The sequence below is a fragment of the Epargyreus clarus genome, unplaced genomic scaffold (assembly GCF_041222505.1).
Source record: "Epargyreus clarus isolate Ecla_fem2 unplaced genomic scaffold, WU_Ecla_fem_2.2 ptg000036l, whole genome shotgun sequence".
Taxonomy (NCBI): domain Eukaryota; kingdom Metazoa; phylum Arthropoda; class Insecta; order Lepidoptera; family Hesperiidae; genus Epargyreus; species Epargyreus clarus.
The window spans coordinates 360610-382461 of record NW_027332241.1 but is presented as its reverse complement, the minus strand read 5'-3'; the positions used below and the strand labels follow the sequence as shown (position 1 = coordinate 382461).

Below are 21852 nucleotides of genomic sequence, written 5' to 3'. Positions count from 1 at the left end.
GAAACATGTTTGATCAATAGATTTTGGGGCGGTCAAAGTTTGCTGGGTCAGCTAGTTTAAAATAAAATGATAGTCACTAAATTTGTTCAATGTTTATTTAATTACACATTCATGAAATATATAACAATATAAAACATAAAACACAACAATTTAAATATCAAATACAAATATAAAGCTGTGACAATGTAATTTATAATTCTGAACCAAAATTGTTTTTTTCTGGCAAACTCAGTGTTTTTAAGATCATCCCTTATAATATATCGCCGAACACCGAGAGACCACGTAACAATCAAGTCGGCGTTGTCTACGAGGCTCATGTTACAGTTGAATAAGACCTTGTCGGTGGTTGAGAGGCGGTTGTACAAAGCCAAGGTGTTTCCATCCTCAAATATCCAGTCATTCATCAGAAAATGTGACAACGCTGAAGATAGATTCTTTACTTTATTGTAAATTTTCAGTAACCTGTAAAATGAAATTTTAGTTCATCTGTACTTGTACCCTTAGTATGAGTTTTTAAGTTTTAACAAAAATGAATGTTTTTGTATTTGTTTGCGTATTTCCCATACATTTCCAATCAGTTCTAATACAGTCCGCTAGCGCGCTGATTGGAAATGACAATGGACATGGGCAAATACGTAAACAAATACAAAAACAGTCAGTTTTGTAAAAACGTCAAAACTCATACTAAGGGTACTGATAACGCCATCCTAGTTGATATAAGTTGACGCTACGAGTATTACAGAATTTTTGAAAAGTTGAAAATGGTAAGAATGGGCATGATGACAAATTTTGAACTCCCCTTCTGTAATGTAGGCACGTGTCTACTGATTCCAAAAATCGTATTATTTCGGCAATAAATTCAGTTAACGAAAATAATAGCATTTTTTCACCAATTTTAAATTAAGCGCGAAAACCCTCGAGGGTGTCATGGCGTCTACTCGTGACGTCACGTTACGAGATCGCATAGATCGCATAGCAATACGGTGACACTTCTGAGAAATGACGTCATTAGCCCCGATTAGCGTTTCAGACAAGATGGTCGACTGCAGTATATTATACCTTTATTTTATTGAAAATATTATGAATATTAAAGTTTTTATTAAAACTGGGTCACTTTTAAAAATCCTTTCAATATATTATAATTAATTATCCTTAAATCATTTATTCTTTGATTTTTAATACTGTCATCATGTCATATATAGGTAGCTATCTAGTTAGTTAATTGTATCAACCGTTATTTTTTTTTTTAATTATTTACAAATTTGTGTACACAGAAATATAACAAAGAAATAGAGCATTAAAATACTTACGCGCGTATACTTGAGTATTCCCTACCTCACCGCCATCAAAGACTCCGACTTCAACTCTACCATGTTAAAATATTTTTACAATTCCAACAAATTGACAAGAGGTAACTAAGCCACTGTTATCTGAATCACGCGATTTTATCTTTTAAAATGGCTTGTCACTTTTTTTATAATGTACGAGTAGCAGACGAGGATGCGTCCACCTGATGGTAAGTGGCTACTGCCGGCCATAGACATCTATAATCATCCCCAGATAGGATTAGGTATTCCTGAGGTCTGGCACAGATGAGCCGCTACCCCAGAGGACTAACCTGGAACGCCTCGGAATAGTATATCTCCATTAACACACCCGTCAAATTAAAATACAACAGGGATAAAAACTGCTATTATGAGTCAAACCACAAAGGGTTTTTCCACCTTCAAAATTATACTTTAGTTCACATTATAGTCTGGCAAACGGAGGGAGTTCGGTTCGGAGCTTGTATACATGCAATAATTTAAGAAAACATCCATAGCGTGATTCAAAATACATGTGGCGCCATCTCTTGACGAGTTGTGGAAAGTACCTTGGTTTTCTGCCCATGATATAGAGAGCGCTGTCGACGATGATCGCAGGAATATGATGCAGGAACCAGTGCAACGTCATGTAGACAAACTTATTGGCGGTTACAATCGTAAAACCATACCACAGCACTTTGGGAGTATTGATTTTCCTGACTCGAGTATCAAGTATTCGGTAGAGAAAACCTACAAATAAAATAATATTATTTAATTAATTGAATTGATTCGAGCTGATCTCTGAAAGTAAGTAATGTATATTGCCGCCCTATAAAATGTGCCGCCCCAGACAAGAGTTGAATTTTGTTCTCCAGGATACAGGTCCTAAGGTCGTCGGTGGCCCGGGCGGAAAGTTGAATGGACGCCCCCAAAAGTGTAAAAACTTTGATTTATTTTACAAAATGATAAATGTGTCATAGAATTATTCGCTTGTGATTCAGTGACCTTTTTTTTCGCTGAGTGATACACATTTCATAGATTGTTCTGACGAATTTTAGCAACTGCTTGGAGCCCCCCAGGAAGCCCACGGACCGCCCCTTCCGCCCCCCCTTAACCGCTAGAGCCAGGATATTGTTGAAAATAAAAAACGTCTTTAAATCTTTCGCATATGAACCTGGAAAGGGTGAAATAGTAAACGTGCAAGCATTGCTCCTAATGTAAAGTGATCAATGTCGTTTGTGGAACTCTAACCAACTCCATATAGAACAAGGGTTCCACTTGAAGTGAACCACAAACGCGATGCCACTGTTGAAGACTTAGATGACCCTTAAGGTGGTAGAACCCTTTGTGGTTCGACTCCGGCGGCACCACCGCCACACCTATTTCTGCCTATTAGTATTAGTGTTAAGTGCTGCTCTGTTCTAGTTTGAAGGGTGTGGTAAGGGAGACAAACTTTTCCGAGGCGTTCCAGCTTTGTCTACAGGGGTAGCGGCGCGGCTGTGGTCGACCTCCGGTAGGAATATCTAATCCTATCTAGGTTTCATTACAGATGTCCATGGGCAGTAGCTACTTATCATCAGGTTGACTGCATGCTCGTCTGCTACTCCCATATTTAAAAAAAAAACAACCTCATATGTAAGTCAGGCAGCATCCACACCCCTTTACCGAAACACAAGAACTGCTTCACGCAAAAATGGTGACGGTGGCACTTCTTTCTACCATCTTTCATACGATTATAGCCCCATAAAACAATTATCTCCATCGTATTACTCACGGAATAGCAAAGGATTTCGTGTGTTGGTAACAGTATAGATCTGCGTTCGTCTGTCTGACTGTCCGTGTGTTCGCGCCGTGTCCCAGCCAGCGGCCAACAGTGCGTTGGTGACAATGTCCACCGGAACGAAGTCCATTCGATTATTCATATCGCTTAGCAGTACGTGGATAACGCCCAGCATGACGCCAAGTATGATCTGTGAGAGATACTAGAATTATTCTTCCATAATCAAAATCAAAATATATTCTGGACACAATTGAAGGTAGTGGAAGGAAGAATCCACTGAGGTTCGATTCTGGCGGCACCAACGCCATACCTATGTCTCCCCAATAACAGTAGCGCTGCTATGTTCTGGTTTAAATGCTGTCAATAGAGAAGCATATTTTACCGAGGCATTTCAGCTTACTCCTTAGGGATAGTGACACATCTGTGGCCAACCTCAGGTAGGAATATAATTTTATTTTGGAAGAAGATAGGAACACTAAAACATATATATTTGACGACCCGCGTGGCGGAGCGGTCACCATACCGGTCTGACGCGCAAAGGGTCCCGGGTTCGATCCCCGGCCAGACAGATATCTAAATGAATTTAGATTTCTGTTCCTGGGTTTGGGTGTTTGTGTATTTGTCTATGTGTGTGCCCATGGCACCCATGACACAGGGAATCCTAGTGTGGGGCTGTTAGTGTAGAAAGCGTTTAAATATATGTACGAGTAATCTAAAAAACTGAAAATCAGAGCTGTGGGTAGGTGTTTTAACCGCTCATGGCATAATTTTGTGTTTGTTCCCTTTCGCGATTGTTGCAGCGCATACTATTTTAACAACACTTTAAAACTTTTTTGTTTTGTTTTTCCCCTTTTTTTTTTGTTTTTCAATGTATTTTTTGATTTTCATCTTTGTATATTTAGTTTAAAAATGGTACTGTGTGCTGCAATTGTCTTGAATAAATATTATTATTATTAATTGGTCAATGCAGATATGCAGTATTATGCAATAAATATTGATTACTGATTTCTGATAAAAAGCGTGGTTCTTCTGAAGCCGAAAACAGGAACGTTGTAATTCCTGAGGACAGAAGTTGACTCATATATAAGTCAGCTGACGTCCACACCTTTCCAACGAAATGCAGAAATGATTCACGGTACAAATGGGTGACCGCGAGGCCCATTTCTAGTGTGAATGTGACCTTTTATCATAGATCAGCGTTTCTTAATTTTTTTAAAATACCGTGTGCTTACATCACGTTTTTCTAATAAAACTGGTTTGCTGATTTTTCGTTTAGCGACTGTTTTTCATTTAATGAGCAATTTATGTATGGTCCGGAGATGACACCGCGGACCCCCTTACATATACTCGCGGATCCCCAGCGGTCCGCGGACCACAGGCTGGGAAACGCGGTCTTAGATGTATCAGTATTTTATAACATACTAGTTTTTGCCCGCGGCTACGCCCGCGTTTAAAAGAAAATAGTATGACATACTAATTTACATAAAACTGAAAATTCGTACCTTTATTGGAACTACAGTGGCGCTATCTGGAGAAAATTGTTCGTACCAACTCTGGAACCTTCGTGGACTTATGAACAACAACTTTGCTAAAGATCATCACTTGATCAAATGCATAGTTTACGATTCAATCCTTACTAATATCGATTAAAATAATAGATTTTTTTGATCCAAAAGATCGATTCTCCGATTAATCGATCTTAGATCGCCATCCCTAGTTCCCGTGGGATTTCCGGGATAAAAAAAAGCTATCCTATGTCCTTTCTCGGGTCTCAGACTATCTTTGTACAAAATTTCATTAAAATCGGCTCAGTGGTTTACGCGTGAAGAAGAGACAACCAGACAGACAGACAGAGTTACTTTCGGATTTATAATATTTGTAGAGGTGATTCCACTTACTCCGCTTGCACTTAGGACTTGGTTGGTGTCAATCCATCCCGGAGATGGCTCTCGGTATGCTCCGATTACTAAAAACAATATGGAAAATACTTAGAACCCTACATGAGTAATTACTCCTCTCAAGTGATTCCTTAACAGCAAGTGATAATAAATGAATTTTTGAATGACTATACCTACAATCTACATCAATAAAAATCTCACCCTTAACCTAAATAATGATAATGTTGACATTCCTGTACTTAATTAAATACAATTTACATACATTAATATTAATTTTATATAATTGATTAATTTGACTTTGTATAAATATTGACATTATATTGATATGAACTTATTAAAATGTAATAATAATGTATTTTCCATTTTATATAAACAATGACGATTCTAAGTTAAGATAAATATAAGCTAATGTGAATGTATTTCATTGCAATGCCCTAACAGGGTACATGCATGTTCGAATACCCTACTTGTAACACCACAATTATGTACTGTATGCATGAGCAATAAAAATTTGAATTTGAATTTGAATTTGAATGAATTGAATCAGTGAAGAAGACTACAGTTTTTTTTTATAATATAGAAGTTGCAAATGAACATGCAGTCCACCTGATGGTATGGGTATCCACACCAGATATTTTTTTTTTTTTTTTTTTGTATAAAGTACCAAGTGACTAATAGGTACTTTATATTAATTACGATCTAGCCTAATTTATGACTAATGAGTAATTCTACGCTAACTTAAACTGCTAAATAATCATATAATGAAGGTGGCGTCCTCTGACACTGCACTTCTTTGTTTTAACACATAAGGGAGTAGACACATTGTTCTTGTGTTCTATAATGTTCACTTATCACTATTTCACTAACACTACACTGTGTCATGTCACAAGCTCAAAGGGTTTAGTCCGTTTGAGTCTTCTCACTAGGTCCGTTGTATCGAGGAGCTGGATAGCCTCGATATTAACGTGATGATGAAGTCTTTTTTGATGACCTTCGGCATACGTATTAATTACTTTTTTGACAAGGTCTACTTTAAGGTCCCGATGTAGATCTTCATTTCTTACATACCAAGGTGCATTTGCAATACTCCTAAGTACTTTATTTTGAAATCTTTGAATAATTTCTGCATTACTTTTTTTGGTACAGCCCCAGAGTTGAATACCATATGTCCATACTGGCATTAGGACTTGACTGTATAATAATAACTTATTGTATGTAGACAGCGAGGAATGTTTCCCAAGCAGCCAATGCATAGCTCTATATTTCAGCTCTAGCTCATCCCGTTTTTTCTTGACGTGTGCTTTCCAGCGCAGCTTCGCATCAAGAGTCATGCCAAGATATTTGGCTGTATTTGCGTATGGTATAGGTGTAGTATTTATATATATAGGTTGATAGTTATTATGCCTATTTGTAAAGTCGACGTGCACTGATTTGCTTTCATTGAGCTTCATTCGCCACTTTTTCGTCCAGTTAACTACTCTGTTGATAGCTAATTGGCATTTCTCCGCTGCTTCAGCGTGATCATTCCCAACAGCTAAGATTGCAGTATCATCCGCAAAAGTTGCAAAGATGTTGTTTTCTGTTTCTGGAATGTCACAGGTGTATAAGAGGTACAGGACCGGCCCCAATACACTGCCTTGTGGTACTCCAGCTTTTATTTGCTTGAGATCGGAGTATGCTTCTCCTTGTCTCACTCGGAAAGCTCTATTTGAAATATAGGATATTAAAATTTCTGAGAATTGTTTTGGTAGCATTTCTCTTAACTTTAATATCAAACCTTCATGCCAGACTTTATCGAAGGCTTGCGCTACATCTAAGAATACTGCGGAGCAGACTTTCTTCTCTTCTAATGATTTCTCTATTGTATTGGTAATTCTATGAATCTGATCAATTGTGGAGTGTTTTTCTCTAAAACCAAACTGATGGTCTGGTATTATTTTTTTATGTTTTAATATGGGCTTGAGTCGCTTTAACAATAGCTTTTCAAAGACCTTCGACATTATAGGTAATAGGGAGATAGGTCTGTATGATGCAACGTCATGTGGCGGTTTCCCCGGTTTTGGTATCATGATTACTTCAGCAACTTTCCATAAGTCTGGAACATATTGGATTCTAAATGAAGCATTAATTATGGTAGTTAATTTTACTACAGCTTTCCTCGGAAGGTTCTTCATAACTTCCCCTGTGATCAAGTCAAATCCAGGAGCTTTTTTTGGATTAATGCTGCGCTGTATCTCTGTTAGTACTTCTTTTGGCGTCACAAGTTTAATGTCTTGCTCTGTCTGCTCTATACAAAGTCTATTGTGATCACTATAGTCTCCATCATTGTGTTGGAAGATTTTTTCTAGGTGAAAGCCAAACTGTGAAGCTTTTTGCGTATCATCAATTACCCATTTTCCATCCTTATCTTTAATCGGGGGAATCTGCTTGATTGGACGTTTTAATCCTTTGGTTGCTTTCCACAATGAGTAGTCTGTGCTGCGATCATTTGTTAGGCCTTTTAAATAGGTTTTCAGGGTATCGTTATTGAATTGTTTAATTTTTCTCCTAAGTGTTTTTGTTAGGTTGTTCAGATGTTTCTTATCTTCAGGAGACCTAGTTTGGTGCCATCTGTTCCTTTGTCTCCGCTTTTCGCTTATAAGATAGATAATTTCTCTTGGATATGTAGGACGAGTAATTCTCAACCTAATTTGTGGTGTATTTTCCCAGGCTGTATTTTGGATAATTTTGACGAATCCATCGACTTCTTTATCTATTTGTTCCGGAGTTTTAAGGGGAACATCCAAATTTATATTACGAGAAAGATCTATCTTGAAACTTTCCCAATCAGTTTGCTTAGTTACTAGGCCTATCTGACTATTTTTATGCACAAAGCTTTGATTTAGTGTCAGAATAATTGGTGAATGATCCGAGTTCATATCGAACGAGCCCTCAATGCTCATGATACCTCCTGATATATTTTTGTATATAAAAAAATCTATTAGATCAGGAACTTTGTTAGGATCAGTGGGCCAATATGTGGGTTGTCCTGTTGATGTAACTTCACAATGAGCCTCTTTTAAGGCATTGAATAGTTCTTTGCCTTTGGGAGTTGTTAATCTCGAGCCCCAGTAGGTATTTTTGGCATTAAAATCACCACCTAAGATGAATTTTTCGGTTAAATTATTTAAAAATCTTACATACTGTTCTTTCTTTATGGAATATCTAGGTGGGCAATAGATTGCTGCAATAGTTATACGGTAGTCTTTAGTTTCGACACCAATAGCCACAGATTGAATATCATGTTCTTGGTGCTTAAATTGTTCGTAGTGACACAAACTTTCTTTAACGATAACAGCACTTCCACCTCTAGCGCAATTATCTGGATGGATCGCGTGGTATACAGCATACCCTTTAAATTTTATGTGTGTCTGTGAGGTGAAGTGTGTTTCTGAAATCAAGCAGATATCTATATTTTTGGTATCTAGGACTACTTGAAGTTCGTACTGATGTTGATGTAGCCCGTTTGCGTTCCATGTCATAATTTTTAGTATACGACCCATTATAATTTATTAGTACGTGTGATAATATCTTTCTCTATTTTATTGAGCCGTTCATTGAATGTTGTCATGAACTTAAGAATTTGAGTTAATTTATCTTCAGTTTCTTTGTTTGTAATCGGATTTGACTGTTGTTGTAACTTTTTGTTGGATGCTGCTACTTGAGCATAAGATTTCATTGTGACTTTTCTGTTTGGTTCCTGATTTTTTATATCAAAAGTGACATTTTTGTCAGTAGTTTTTAGATACCGCTGTTCTGGAATTGTCTGCAGGTTTTCACTTTTTCTTGGCTTCTTATGATTTTTGTTTTTAATTTTTTGCATCTCTTTTGCCACGATGCATCCTCTATAGTTCGCGGGATGAGCTTCGCCACAGTGAATGCATTTAGCTTTAGCGTCTGCTGGTTTCTGACATTCCGTAGTAAGATGTTTGCCAGTACATTTGACGCATCTTGGTTCTCTTCCGCAATATTTTTGTGTGTGACCATAGTTTTGGCACCTTTTACATTGAGGAATTAATTTCGAAGTTTTCAGTGGATGAATTTCCACTTTACAACCTAAAATCGATTTTATATTATAAACCTTGTTAATATCTTCTTCATTATTAAACGTAAGCATAAACATGTCAAGTGGCTCTTTATTCTTCCATCTTAGCTTGTTTATAGCTTCCAAAATTTTAAACCCTTTTTCTTGTAAATCTTCCACGATTCTTCTCGGATCACATGTATGGTGTAATTTTTTTGCAGCAACCCGTATTGGCCTCTCACGTTTATTTTCATAAGAGTGCCATATTAATTGTTTCTCAGACAGACTTTTTGTGAGAGTTCTGTAGCTGTCTTCGTTAACGGTGTTAATTTTGACTTTATCCTTACTCATCATTTTAACACTGAAGGTATTCCCAATAACATGTTGAGTAAGAAAATCATAAAAATTTTGATAGTTTATTATACCATCCACTATAATGGGTGGTGGCTGAGGAATCTTTTTAATTTTTTCTGGTGCCATTTTTTCGCAGGCATCTTGTTCGACGGAAGTGGGTGATGTCGTTAATTTCCGTTTCTTTCGGCTTTTCTGCCTTATCCACTCCGTTTCTTTAGCAAGTTCCTCCTCGTCGGTAGAGTATGCCACCGGACGAGTTGGCTGCTTATTGGGAATGTTCTCATTCCCCTCTGTATTCTTCTGGGCTTTCAACTCTGTGATCTCTAGCTGCAGTTGAGCTATTTGGCTCTTAAAGTTGGTAATAATGCTTTCGAGATTTTCTCTCTCAGCTTTTTCTTTTTTGTATGCTTCATAGAGCATATGTTCAGTATCTGTTTTTATTTTCAAAGGAGATTGCTTTGCCATACTTACGACAAGTGTAGCTGCACCTTAATATTATAAAACAATCGGTTATAACACCTTGCAATTTAACTGGGTCATCGCAACGAACGCGGCGCGGCCGGCGGCGCGACGACAATGTTATGATTCGTATGCACTTTCTGCTCTTATTTAGAGCACGCGAGCAACACGACTGATTTTGACGGAAATCAGACAATCACTGATCCACACCAGATAAAAATAGATTGTTACTTAAAGACTAGGTTCGAAAACTTTTATTAAGTGTCTTCCTCAACCCTTAAAATAAGAACTTATCACATCCTACCTGCAGCTGGTCTGACGACGCACACGGGCAGGTCAGCTGCCATCGTCCTCACCGTTTCCTCCGCCACCGCCTTTGTGAATGTGTACGTGTTTGGCCAATCAGATCCATGCCTACCAATGAAAATAAGGAATACTTTAAAATTTCTCTTTGTCAGGTAAGCAGACATATTTTATATGTCTCCTCTACCCGAGATAATGGACCAATAAGAGTTTACTAGAATTAGAGAGAGACTGATTTGTTTAAGTATATCAACACCTACTTTTTAAAAAAATCGTTGAAGTATTCCACTTCGTTGTTCTCCGCCAACGCAATCATATCCTCAGGCGCTATCGAGGCCTCGTAGAAATCTTCATGTACTGCTTTTTTGATACGATTTTTAGTCGCGTGAGCAAATGCAGTGGAGACATGCACCATCGATCTGTTAATATTGACAATCCGAGATTTAAAACATATTAGGTTAGGTTAGGTTAGGTAATAAGGTTTAATGGTTTGTAATTTTTTTGACAGTTATCAATTTTTTTAAAGTTTGTCATTTTTTTATAATATAGGAGTAGTAGACGGGCATGCAGTCCACCTAATGGGAAGTGGCTACTGCCGCCCATGAACATCTGTAGTCAACCCCAGATAGGATTAGATATTCCTACCTGAGGTCGGCCACAGATGCGCCGCTACCCCTGAGGACTAAGCTGAAATGCCTCGGAAAAGTCTGTCTCCCTTACCACACCCTTCAAAAGACACAGCAGCATTGCTGTTATTAGGTAGAAATAGGTGTGGCGGTGGTGCCGCCGGAGTGGAACCACAAAGGGTTCTACCACCTAATTTTTTTATTTAAATTATTACTTAAATTAATTTATTGACTATATCAAACATTAAGAAATTACGTCTAATGTTTTGTCAAATTATGCCTAAAACCAGAAGTATTATGCTATTATGTCCTGGTTTGAAGAGGCAAGGGAGATACAATGAGGTATTTCAATTTACTCCTCAAGGATAACAACGTGTCAGCGACCGACCTCAGACAGGACTTCAATTTAATCTGGGATTGATTACAGATGACGATTTGCATGCTCATATACTTTTTAATTAAAATACAGATGTAAAATAACTTTTGATCCCAAATTTTCAGACCTTCCCTAAATGAAATTTATTTTATGGATTAAGTGTAACCAAGTTGGTCTGGTATGTTTTTTTTTTTTTTTTTTTTTTATAATATAAGAGTAGCAGACGAGCATGCAGTCCACCTGATGGTAAGTGGCTACTGCCGCCCATGGACATCTGCAATCAACCCCAGGTAGGATTAGATATTCCTACCTGAGGTCGGCCACAGATGCGCCGCTACCCCTGAGGACTAAGCTGGAACGCCTCGGAAAAGTCTGTCTCCCTTACCGCACCCTTCAAACCGGAACACAGCAGCGCTTAACACTGCTGTTATTAGGTAGAAATAGGTGTGGCGGTGGTGCCGCCGGAGTCGAACCACAAAGGGTTCTACCACCTTTTCTATTTTATTTTCTATTATGTGACTAGCATACTCCACTTACTTAAGCTGGCGACAGGCCCTGGCCAAGGTTATTATTTCTCTCGTCCCTCGTACATTGGTGATAATCGCACAACGTACCTCCTCTTGGAAGTTTACTGTTGCTGCCATGTGGAATATTACATTTACCTGCAAGAAAAAAATAATTGATACTTTTATGTTCTTCTGACGGCAATACGCCTGGAGCGTATTCTACAACACTGCTTTAATGCCGAAGGAGATAAGGAACAGCCAGCCTATGTTGATGTTTGCAAGGTAAGGCCTCTGACAAGGCAGTCAGCCTTCATCCACAACCTCTACTAAGTGGTTTGATTTATTTAAAGATATCAACAGGAACCAAGAGTATGACGTGTCCTCAGAAGCACATGTGCGCATGTTCAGCCTCTTGTGGTGTCACAACTGCTGAGCACACGACGGGAAGCTACCTTGCAGATGTTGCTATATTGGTGTAGGAAAGTATAGACAGGAAATCTATACTCCTAACAGTACTTTAAAAATGTTTCAATTGTGAGCCGACCCGTGAGAAGATCTGAGAGTAGTCGGATAGCAATGAGTTGACGATGATGATATAAACAACTTAATGCCGCACTTCATCATATATCATATAATTAACACATAGTAAAACATTACCTCCTCAGTGATAGTCTTCCAGTCATCTTCACTCAGACCCATCCTCAGTTCTGTCACATCTCCATCTATCGGTTTTATTTTGTGCATAAAATTTGGTTGTTGCTTTTTCAAAGGATCGTATAACTGGAAAATAATCATCAAATAAGCTTGAGTTTAATAAAATCGCAAGTTTAAAAGGTGGTAGAACCCTTTGTGGTTCGACTCCGGCGGCACCACCGCCACACCTATTTCTACCTAATAACAGCAGTGTTAGGCACTGCTGTGTTCCGTTTTGAAGAGTGTGGTAAGGGAGACAGACTTTTCCGAGGCGTTCCAGCTTAGTCCTCAAGGGTGGCGGCGCATCTGTGGCCAACCTCAGGTAGGAATATCTAATCCTATCTGATGTTGATTACAGATGTCCATGGGTGGTTGTAGCCACTTACCATCAAGTGGACTCCATGCTCGTCTGCTACTCCTATATTATAAAAAAAATCATTTGGGGTTCAATATAAATATCAACACGGCATTCGCCACTTGCCATCAGGCAAATTGCATGCTTGTTTCCTGCTTCTTATAAAACAATTAACTTACCGGGTCCATCAAAATGTCGTTTAGCCTCATTTCTGATGAGTACTCTTTCTTCGGTCGAAGCAAGACGTACAATTTTCTCACGTTACATGATCTACAACAGTAATTTATATTCTTACTCCTTATTTGTATTTTACTTCTATTTCTATTTGTAACCGTAAAGATGGTTAATTTACATTTTTACTCTTTTTTGTATTTTATTTCTAATATTATTTCTTTGTAACCGTAAAGTTGGTACAACAAATAAGGTTCGACCGGTAGCTTTAGCTACACTTAGATCTTGCATTTCGGAGGAAGTGGAGTGGCAAATCCATCTGTAAACGGCTTCTAGTGGACAGGTTCTACCTATACGGAGTTGGTTACAGATATCTATAGGCAGCAACGATTGCTTACCATCAGGAAGACTGCATGCTCGTTTGCTATCAATTTTATAAACAAACCTGATGAGTTTCTCGATGAGTTGCTTCCCCAGGAACCCGGAACCCCCCGTTATGAATATTGTTGCGTCATCGTACAGCTTTGCCACGTCAGAGTCGCCGCGCAGAAGCGCTTCTTCTATGTTCCTGTGCTTCCCTTTGAATGCTGTCTCCAACGCCAGAGCTGGATCCATCTATAAAAATGTTGGCATTTTCACGATATTTCGGATTTCCTTATATTAAATTGTAGCTATAAAGATAGAATTAAGCGCTGCGGTGTTGTGGTTTGAAGAGTGCGTTAAAAGAACCACTTACCATTAGCTGGACTGCATGCTCGTCTGCTACTCCTATATTATATAAATAACTTACGTTCTAGTTGGTTACTTCGTAATCGCCATATGTCGACTGCATCACTGTGTTCAAGGATTGAACATATAACAAATCGAAGTGCATTTATGTTAATTTGTTGCATTAATTTGTATTACGTTTTTTTGTATTTATAATTAATCTCAGATTAAAAAACAGGTAGGTTAAAACGCGAGCAAATAAGGCATATTTTTTATAATATAGAAGTAGCAGGCGAGCATGCAGTCCATCTGATAGTAAGTGGCTACTCTGTAATCAACTCCAGATAAGAAGAGATACCTGAGGTTGGACAGATGCGTCGCTAGGAGAACTAAAAAAATAACTCTTTGTGTCTGAAATTCGAATCCCTCTCACTCTGAAAGGAGTCGCGTGGGCAATGACGTCATGCCTTAGTAAAATCTAAAATCCCTTACATTTTGATCGTGGAGCATAGACAAAATACAAAGGCGTGACGTCACTAGCCGCCATGACACCCTTTTCGCGCGTAATCAAAATTATATACAAAATAATGAAATAATAAGATGAAGCTTACGTAATTTATTGCTAAAATATTATTATTTTCGTCAATAATAATAGATGTGTTGAAGGTGGTAGAACCCTTTGTGGCTCGACTCCGGCGGCACCACCGCCATACCTATTTCTACCTAATAACAGCAGTGATAGGCGCTGCTGTATTCCGTTTTAAGCGGTGTGGTAAGGGAGACAGACTTTTCCGAGGCGTTCCAGCTTAGTCCTCAGGGGTAGCGGCGCTACTGTGGCCGACCTCAGGTAGGAATATCTAATCCTACCTGGGGTTGATTACAGATGTCCATGGGCGGCAGCAGCCACTTACCGGGTGGACTGCATGCTCCTCTGCTACTCTTATATTATAAAAAAATGTGTACCTACATTATATAAGGCGATTTCAAAACTATTCAAACAAATCTATTCTGTGATCTATTCTAGGTCTTATACATTGTATTACTTATTAAAACAAATTGAATGTCGATTTGTGTACATAATCACATCAGGTCAGTCTTTATGACCTGAATTACGGCAGGAATATTAAGTAGCTGTTACCATAGTTTGTACGTATGTGGATCAAATATTACTACTTTGTTTGAAATTAATTCAATTGTAATGATAGCCTAGTGGTCTCGATCGAGGGGTCCGAGGTTCAAATCCCAGGCACGCCTGATTTTTCAAAGTTATGTGCGTATTAGAAATCATTATCTCTTGCTATACGGTGAAGGAAACATCGTGAGGAAACCTGCACACCTGAGAGATTTTATAAAATTCTCAAAGGTGTGAGAAGTCTACCAATTAGCACTTGGCCAGCGCGGTGGACTATGGCCTAATGCTTCTCATTCTGAGAGGAGACCCGTGCGCAGCAGTGGGATAGTAATGGGTTGATGATGATGATGACGTTTGAAATCTGTTAACCTTTAACGGACAAAGGGGGGGGCGGGTGCAGAAGGGGCGGTCCACCCCAGGCCCCCGGTGCTGGGTAGCCCCAAAACACAGTTGCTATTACCTAAAAAAAGGTCGCCGGACTGATATACGTATTTGTCGGCGAAGTATAAGTCTATGAGATTTTTAGACGGGAGGCCTCTCAACTCTCCACTCCGGGCCTCTGACGAACTTAGTCCGCCACTGCAGCTGACCCAAGCAAATAGAGTGGAAATTTTGCAAACACATGTACCTTTTTTATGAGGGGGAAACCTCCAAAAGGTACCCGGTGCCTTGAGAGCGACGTAGGGTTATGTGGGATTCTTACCGCACTAAAACCCGCCCCGGTGGCCGTCTTCGGCGCTGCGTAGAGGACTCCGGCATCTCAAAAGGAACGCAGCCGGAGTCCTCTCAGCGCACTACCCCGTCGGGCTCCGTCGAGGTGAGATTAAATCACCACACCGTCTTGTGCATACGACGGTATGCGACACATACCGCCGTCCTTTCCGGGTCGGCTGGCCGGGCGGTTTGAGCTCCCACTCTTGCCGCCCGCGATCCCGAAAGCCCCTTTTAGTCGTCCCTTACGACAGGCCGGGGATATCGTAGCCCTATTCTGGTCCCAGAACTACGGGGACAAAATGACAATGTACCTGTCATTAGCTTAGCTATAATTATTTAAATCGAATCTGTCGGAAGAATTGTTTATATCCGTTTCTATGATATGGATATCAAACGAAAGGGTTTTGTAAGATTCGGCAAAAACAAAATTATGTTAGAAATAAACCTTGTTCTTAAAAACCCGTTTCAAGATAAATTTGTTTGGCGATATCTTCCCATGACGTAAAATTAAACTTGCGCCTCGTGCGGGTCTTTTAGACAAGGAGCGGCAAAATTTGCCGGAGATTTTGCCGACCTGTATTGGTCCGAGAGGTCATGTTACACCCTGTTAAAATACTCAATTAAGTTCCCATATGTCACAATACAATTAAATTGAAACTGTTTATAAAACAGTTTCAATGGTTCCGTCCATGATTATGGTTCAACCCTCTATGGTTAGACTTGGGCGACACCACCGCCACACGAATTTCTCTCTAACCAACCGTGCCTATTAACAGCAGCGTTAAACGCTGTTTTGTTCTGTACCCTTAGTATGAGTTTTCACGTTTTTACAAAAACTACTGTTTTTGTATTTGTTTACGTATTTACCCATTTCCGATCAGCGCCCCTTGCGGACTGTATTACTGATACAGTCAGCAATTGTCACATTAATAGAGGTAACACATTAAAAAAACATTATTACACCTGAAATGTTTTTTCGTTTGTCAATATTTACCTGATCCGCCATTTTGTATTGGCCATCTCGGATTTGATTTTTTGATTATGTGTTTATTTTCTACAAGTTTAGCCCTTTCATTGATGCCCATATTGGGTGGGTTATCTTGAAATATGTACCTACGCCGGAATTTTGTTACGACGGCCATATTGGATTGACAACAAAACTATGATATTAACTATTAACTATTATATGATTGCATTGTCACGCGTAATAAAGATACATGCCAAATTTCAGCTCAATTTGATACTGGGAAGTGGGTGAAATTTAGTTTGCAAGATTTTATTACAAACATCGGAACAGGACTAAATAAAAGTTCGAAAAAACTATTTTCGCTTAATATCAGCGGTGTAGCGCTGCTGTATGCTGGTTTAAAGGATGTGGTAAAGGAGACATACGAGTACTTATCCAAGGCGTTTCAACTAATAGCCATTTAGATGGAGAGAGTTTCTCGCACGTTTCGGGTCGAGAAATCGTAAGCAACTATCACAAGCAATAATCACTAAAAACTAAAATCTCGCCTACGATTATGTCATACGAGACTCGCATGTGACATATCAACAGGCGATAATTGCCTATGTTTGTTTACACAACGAAATTATAGCAAAAAGATTCTTGCTTATGAGAATCTCGACTTGTATAAACACGGTCTCGTATGACATATCTTGAAGTTCATACGAGTATCATACAAATCAGTTTTAATCGTTTTCAGTGCGAGATTACTTATTCGACTTTAAACGAACAAAATATTTCATATTTGTTACGCTCTGCAGCAGCTCGCAGCTGCTCGCAGGACCTGATAATTTATTTTGGTTGGTGGTAGAACTCAATAATACAAAAGAAGCGTTGTAGAGTAAATTATGTCCTTGCAGGTCAATGTAATATTCCAAATGGCGGCAACAGTCAACTTCCAAGAAGAGGTGCGTTGTGCGACCATCACCAATGTACGAGGGACCAGAGAAATGATGGTCTTGGCCAGGGCTTGTCCCCAGCTTAGGTAATTGGAATAATCTGGCCACTTACCATATGAACTCATATCTAATATTTACATGAAATTAAATGACCATTCAGTAAAAGTATGAAGACGGTCGTAACAAAGATGACATAATTCAAGTATTCCATCCATTGCTAATTTTAAGACGAGTTTCTTGAGGGACACTTTAGGTCCACTTTTATTAAACCTTGGTAAATTTAAAGAATCCATTTTCTATTTATTTTGTTACTATTTTAATATAATAATATTAACAGATCGATGGTGCACGTCTCCACTGCATTTGCTCACGCGACTAAAAGTCGTATTAAAAAGGTAGTACATGAAGATTTCTACGAAGCTTCGATAGAGCCTGAGGATATGATTAAGTTGGCGGAGAACAACGATATCGATTATCTTAATGATATTTTGAAAAAGTGAGTGTTGTAATTGACATCTAAAAAATAAACAACAATACAGACATACGGACAAATAAAAAAACACGAATAGGAGATAAAACAAATATTTTACTGCTCGATACATTATGGACGTGGTATGACTTGTGGATATTTTTTTTTAATTTTAACTAAACTTTGTTGACAGTCATGGGTCAGAGTGGCCAAACACATACGTTCACGAAGGCGATTGCTGCGCCCGCATGTGGTGACACGTGCGTCCCCCGCCCCGCACCTCCCCCCGCCGAGGTGTCGCCGTGCGTTGTCATGTCCACGCCTCAACGTGACTACGCTGCAGCTGCCTCCCGCCAGCTACCCGGGAAGCAGAAGACAACGAAGCCAGAGAGGGAAAGCGGGAAACCCCGCATCGAGCCTCCTCGCAGTGCGGTGTCCAACCATGTGGCAGACAAGGATGGCTTTAATAAAGTCGAGCGTAAGAAGAGAAAGCCTCCTTGTCGTAACCAATGCGGCACAGCACCGACAGGAACGAACCATCTGCTGCGTGACGCACGTCTATGTCTCACGACTCCATCACAACACGAAGCCGTCTGACATAACGGAGTACTTGGCTGTTAAAACCAAGTACCGACTGGTAGTCGAGAAGTTGGAGGCGCGTATCGCAGTGAACTTTAGTTCATTTGTTGTACGCGTCCCAACCGAGCATATAGCGACCTTCCTAAAAGATTATCTTTGTCTATATTGTCTGAAATAAATGTTTATTATTATTATCATTATATTATTTATTGTTATCCATTGATACAATGTTAAGTCTAGTTGCTGTTTATCACGTATGACTACAACTTATGACCTAGTTACAAAAGGTTTAGTTTTGTTCTTATGTACTATTTCACGTTTATTATTTTTTTGAATTATAACACTTGGTTCTTTGTCTTCTCAAACTGTATAAGGTCCATCGTACAAATAATGTAATTTACCACCGGTTTCGTTACGCACTAACACTTGTTCACCTTTTTCATATGTCACAGAGTTCACTTTTTACCACCCTTTTTTTATTATTAGCTTGACCTGTATGTGTGTATGTAATGGAATCTTTGGACTCGACTTTTACTCACTTTCAACGGTCCGTTTACTTTCAAATTTTTAACAATTATCAAGAACTGGTATACACGATTTCAATAATTTTATCCCATTCTCCTCATCAGGATCGTCAGGAATCAGGATAAAGATTTTCCTTGTACGATTTTCACGTGGTTTTTAAGACACTAAAAACTATAAATATTTATCATAAACACACTTTCTGTCTTGTTTCACTTTTATAAGATTATCGCGTGCATCTTTTTGTGCTGTCTGTAATCTATACCTTCATTCTAGGCTATAATTGTCTATGCTATACAAAGGTTCTACTAAAGTACTTATTCTACACAGATGATTTTCTGAATACTAGTTCGTATTTGGTTTGGGGCATATTTGGTTGCTGTGTGTGCAGTGGTATTGTAGGAAAAACACCAAAATGGAAGCAAATCACTTCACGATTCTGGATGTTTATCTCATTGTATACGTAAAAAGGAACCTAAATGTTTGTGTGCATTTTTCAGTAAACCTATCGTTTGATGATTTATTTTATTAAGTTCACCGGCGGTTTTAACATTATACATATTTTTAAATTAAATCAATAAGTTACAATGTAAGCAATAAATGTACGACCACTTAGAGGTAAACATCACATGCAATACAGATGTTAACGTGATAATGAAAATAAAATAACTTTATATACCAAAAAATAAAATAACACAAAAACATATAGTAGAAGTAAATTAAACACTAATTATAATTTAGATACAGCCTTCCTAAAAGCAACTAGGCACATAATTATTAATCACGACGTCCGTGGATTCACTACGCTTATTATAGAGTATTGACAGTCTTGCAATAGGAGAATAATAATAATAATACATTCATTTATTGCCACACAACAACTTACACAAAAGATTATAAAACAGAAAACAAAAAATATAAAAAACATAATAAAAAAAAGGTTACATATCGAAAAAACAACTGAAAAAAATACACCTTTAATGCATGTGAATTGTGGGCAAAAGGACGTGTCTCAGCATTACCATACCCTTCAAACTAGAACACGTCAGTGCTTAAAACTGCTATTATAAGGCAGTACTAGGTGTGATGGTGATGTCTTTGGAGTCGAAACGTAAAAGGTCCTACGACCTTAAAATAGTCTTATAGTATTTTATACAAATTACTCCACTCGCCTCGCTAGCGCCTAGGACCTGATTGGTGTCAACCCATCCTGGAGATGGCTCCCGGTTTTTTTCTTTTTATAATATCCAAGTAGCAGACGAGCATGCCGTCTACCTGATAAGTGCCAGCTAGCCCGGCGGAAGATCTCCCTTTGTATTGACAGAATTTCCAAAGACGGTGAAATCGGCACCTTGGCATTGTCCGGGTTGGAGAGTTGAAGGTCGAATATGCCATCATATCATGTTATTCTAGATACTCAAAGTTTCTTTTCAATTTCATGAGAATTACGTGAGCCGATCATGATCATGATCATCAGAAGTTATCATAAAATATGATGAAAGTGATGATGAGTTCCACTCCATAACTCAAAGTTCTAATCATCAGACCATACTCATGTCAAGGTAGGAAAGTACCGCAATGAACAAAAACAAATTGAAATTGGTTAAGAAATACTCCAGTTATTCAAGTATAAAAGAAATCGGGAAAATTGGCAACAATTTTCAAATTTAAATAAATGGGACCCTTGTGAAACTGTGCCCATCGGTCGCGGCATCGTGTAAATATCGCTGAACACACAAATAATAATTAACATTGAATAGTGAATAATTGTAGCAAACTAATTGCAACTAATAGCCTACGAAATACCTTAGACAAAAAATATAGACAAGGTTGGAGTCTTTGAAGGTGCTAGAGTGCTTGTTTTCGAGGGGAAACCTTAAAAAGGTACCCGACGACGTGGGAGCGACGCCGGGTTATGTGGATTTTTTTACCGCACTAAACCCCCCCTCCACCCGGTGGCTGCCTCAACGCTTGGTGGAGAACTCCGGGATCTCCGATGGAACACAACTGAAATCCTCCGAACGTGATGCCCCGCTCGGGCTCTGCCCTGGGGGGGGAGCAGTTTACGCTCACACCTGGTGTTTACGACGGCATGCGACAACACATGCCGCCGTCCGTCGGGGTTGTTCGCCGGACGGTTCTAGCAAGCAGCGCCAGACTTATTCCTTGTTTATAACAACAATGCAAAGCTGCTATGTACATATACTTTTTCGAGGCTTTCCAGCTTAATCCTCAGAGGTAGTGGCCCATCTGTGGTCGATTTTAGGTAGGATTATTAAGAATCTAATCTAATCTAAGATATCCATGAACGGCACTAGCCACTTACCATTAGATAGATTGCACGGTCACCTGCTACTTCTATAAAAAAAACCTTTGAAGTCTACTTACTACGCAGGATCCGGGATTGAAAATACTCAGTCCCGCAAATACCGGGATTGTAATTTTTTACGGGATTGCATTCCTCATCCCCCAGTGTGTCGGTCTCCTTTTGGTCTCAGCTCTATGTTGCTAAAACACAATCAAAAAACAACGTTTACGTAAATTAATTTGACTAAATTTACACAAATCTATTTAAAATTCAATCTATTTGTACTACAGTGCAGACAATACCAGGCGACCTGAAAGTTAGGTCACATTATATGTAGTCACAGAACTAATTTAGTGAAGTAAAATCCAGGAGTTTCTGACAGGATAACAGATTGAAGCAATTTCGGCGACTTTTTGTACACTTCACAACGGTGAGAATTTCTTTGTTAAAGGTTTTGAAGACTCGCTTGGTAAATTCACTGTTTAAGCAAGTGATAAATAATTTCTAATACGCACATAACTTAGATAAAACACCTCTGGTGTATGCTCAAGATTTGAACCTCGAACTCCTCGATCAAGAACCCAAGGTTATTAACTACTAGGCTATTACAGTTTGTAAAAAAAAATA

At 38.8% G+C, this 21852-nt stretch overlaps 1 protein-coding gene across 1 annotated transcript; it reads right to left on the bottom strand.

Annotated features, from left to right (window-relative positions):
* Nucleotides 1–1426: 1426 nt before the first annotated feature.
* On the bottom strand, nt 1427–21417 carry LOC140756820 (fatty acyl-CoA reductase wat-like). The gene is made up of 11 exons (XM_073092353.1): nt 21306–21417; nt 13334–13503; nt 12897–12987; nt 12327–12449; nt 11701–11825; nt 10422–10580; nt 10163–10272; nt 4983–5050; nt 3079–3274; nt 1874–2054; nt 1427–1430 (listed from the first exon to the last, which is right to left on the bottom strand). The coding sequence occupies exons 2-11, from the start codon at nt 13501–13503 to the stop codon at nt 1427–1429; spliced, it is 1227 nt and encodes a 408-aa protein (XP_072948454.1). The 5' UTR covers nt 21306–21417.
* Nucleotides 21418–21852: the final 435 nt, after the last annotated feature.

What these genes read in the sequence shown, in the direction of transcription:
- LOC140756820 (XM_073092353.1), bottom strand. Translation starts at nt 13,503, where the DNA reads ATGGATCCAGCTCTGGCGTTGGAGACAGCATTCAAAGGGAAGCACAGG. An exon ending in TTCAACGATTTTTTTAAAAA is followed by an intron (nt 10,273 to 10,421) that starts GTAGGTGTTGAT and finishes TTTCATTGGTAG; the next exon opens with GCATGGATCTGATTGGCCAA. An exon ending in AAGTCCTAAGTGCAAGCGGA is followed by an intron (nt 3,275 to 4,982) that starts GTAAGTGGAATC and finishes TATCTCTCACAG; the next exon opens with ATCATACTTGGCGTCATGCT.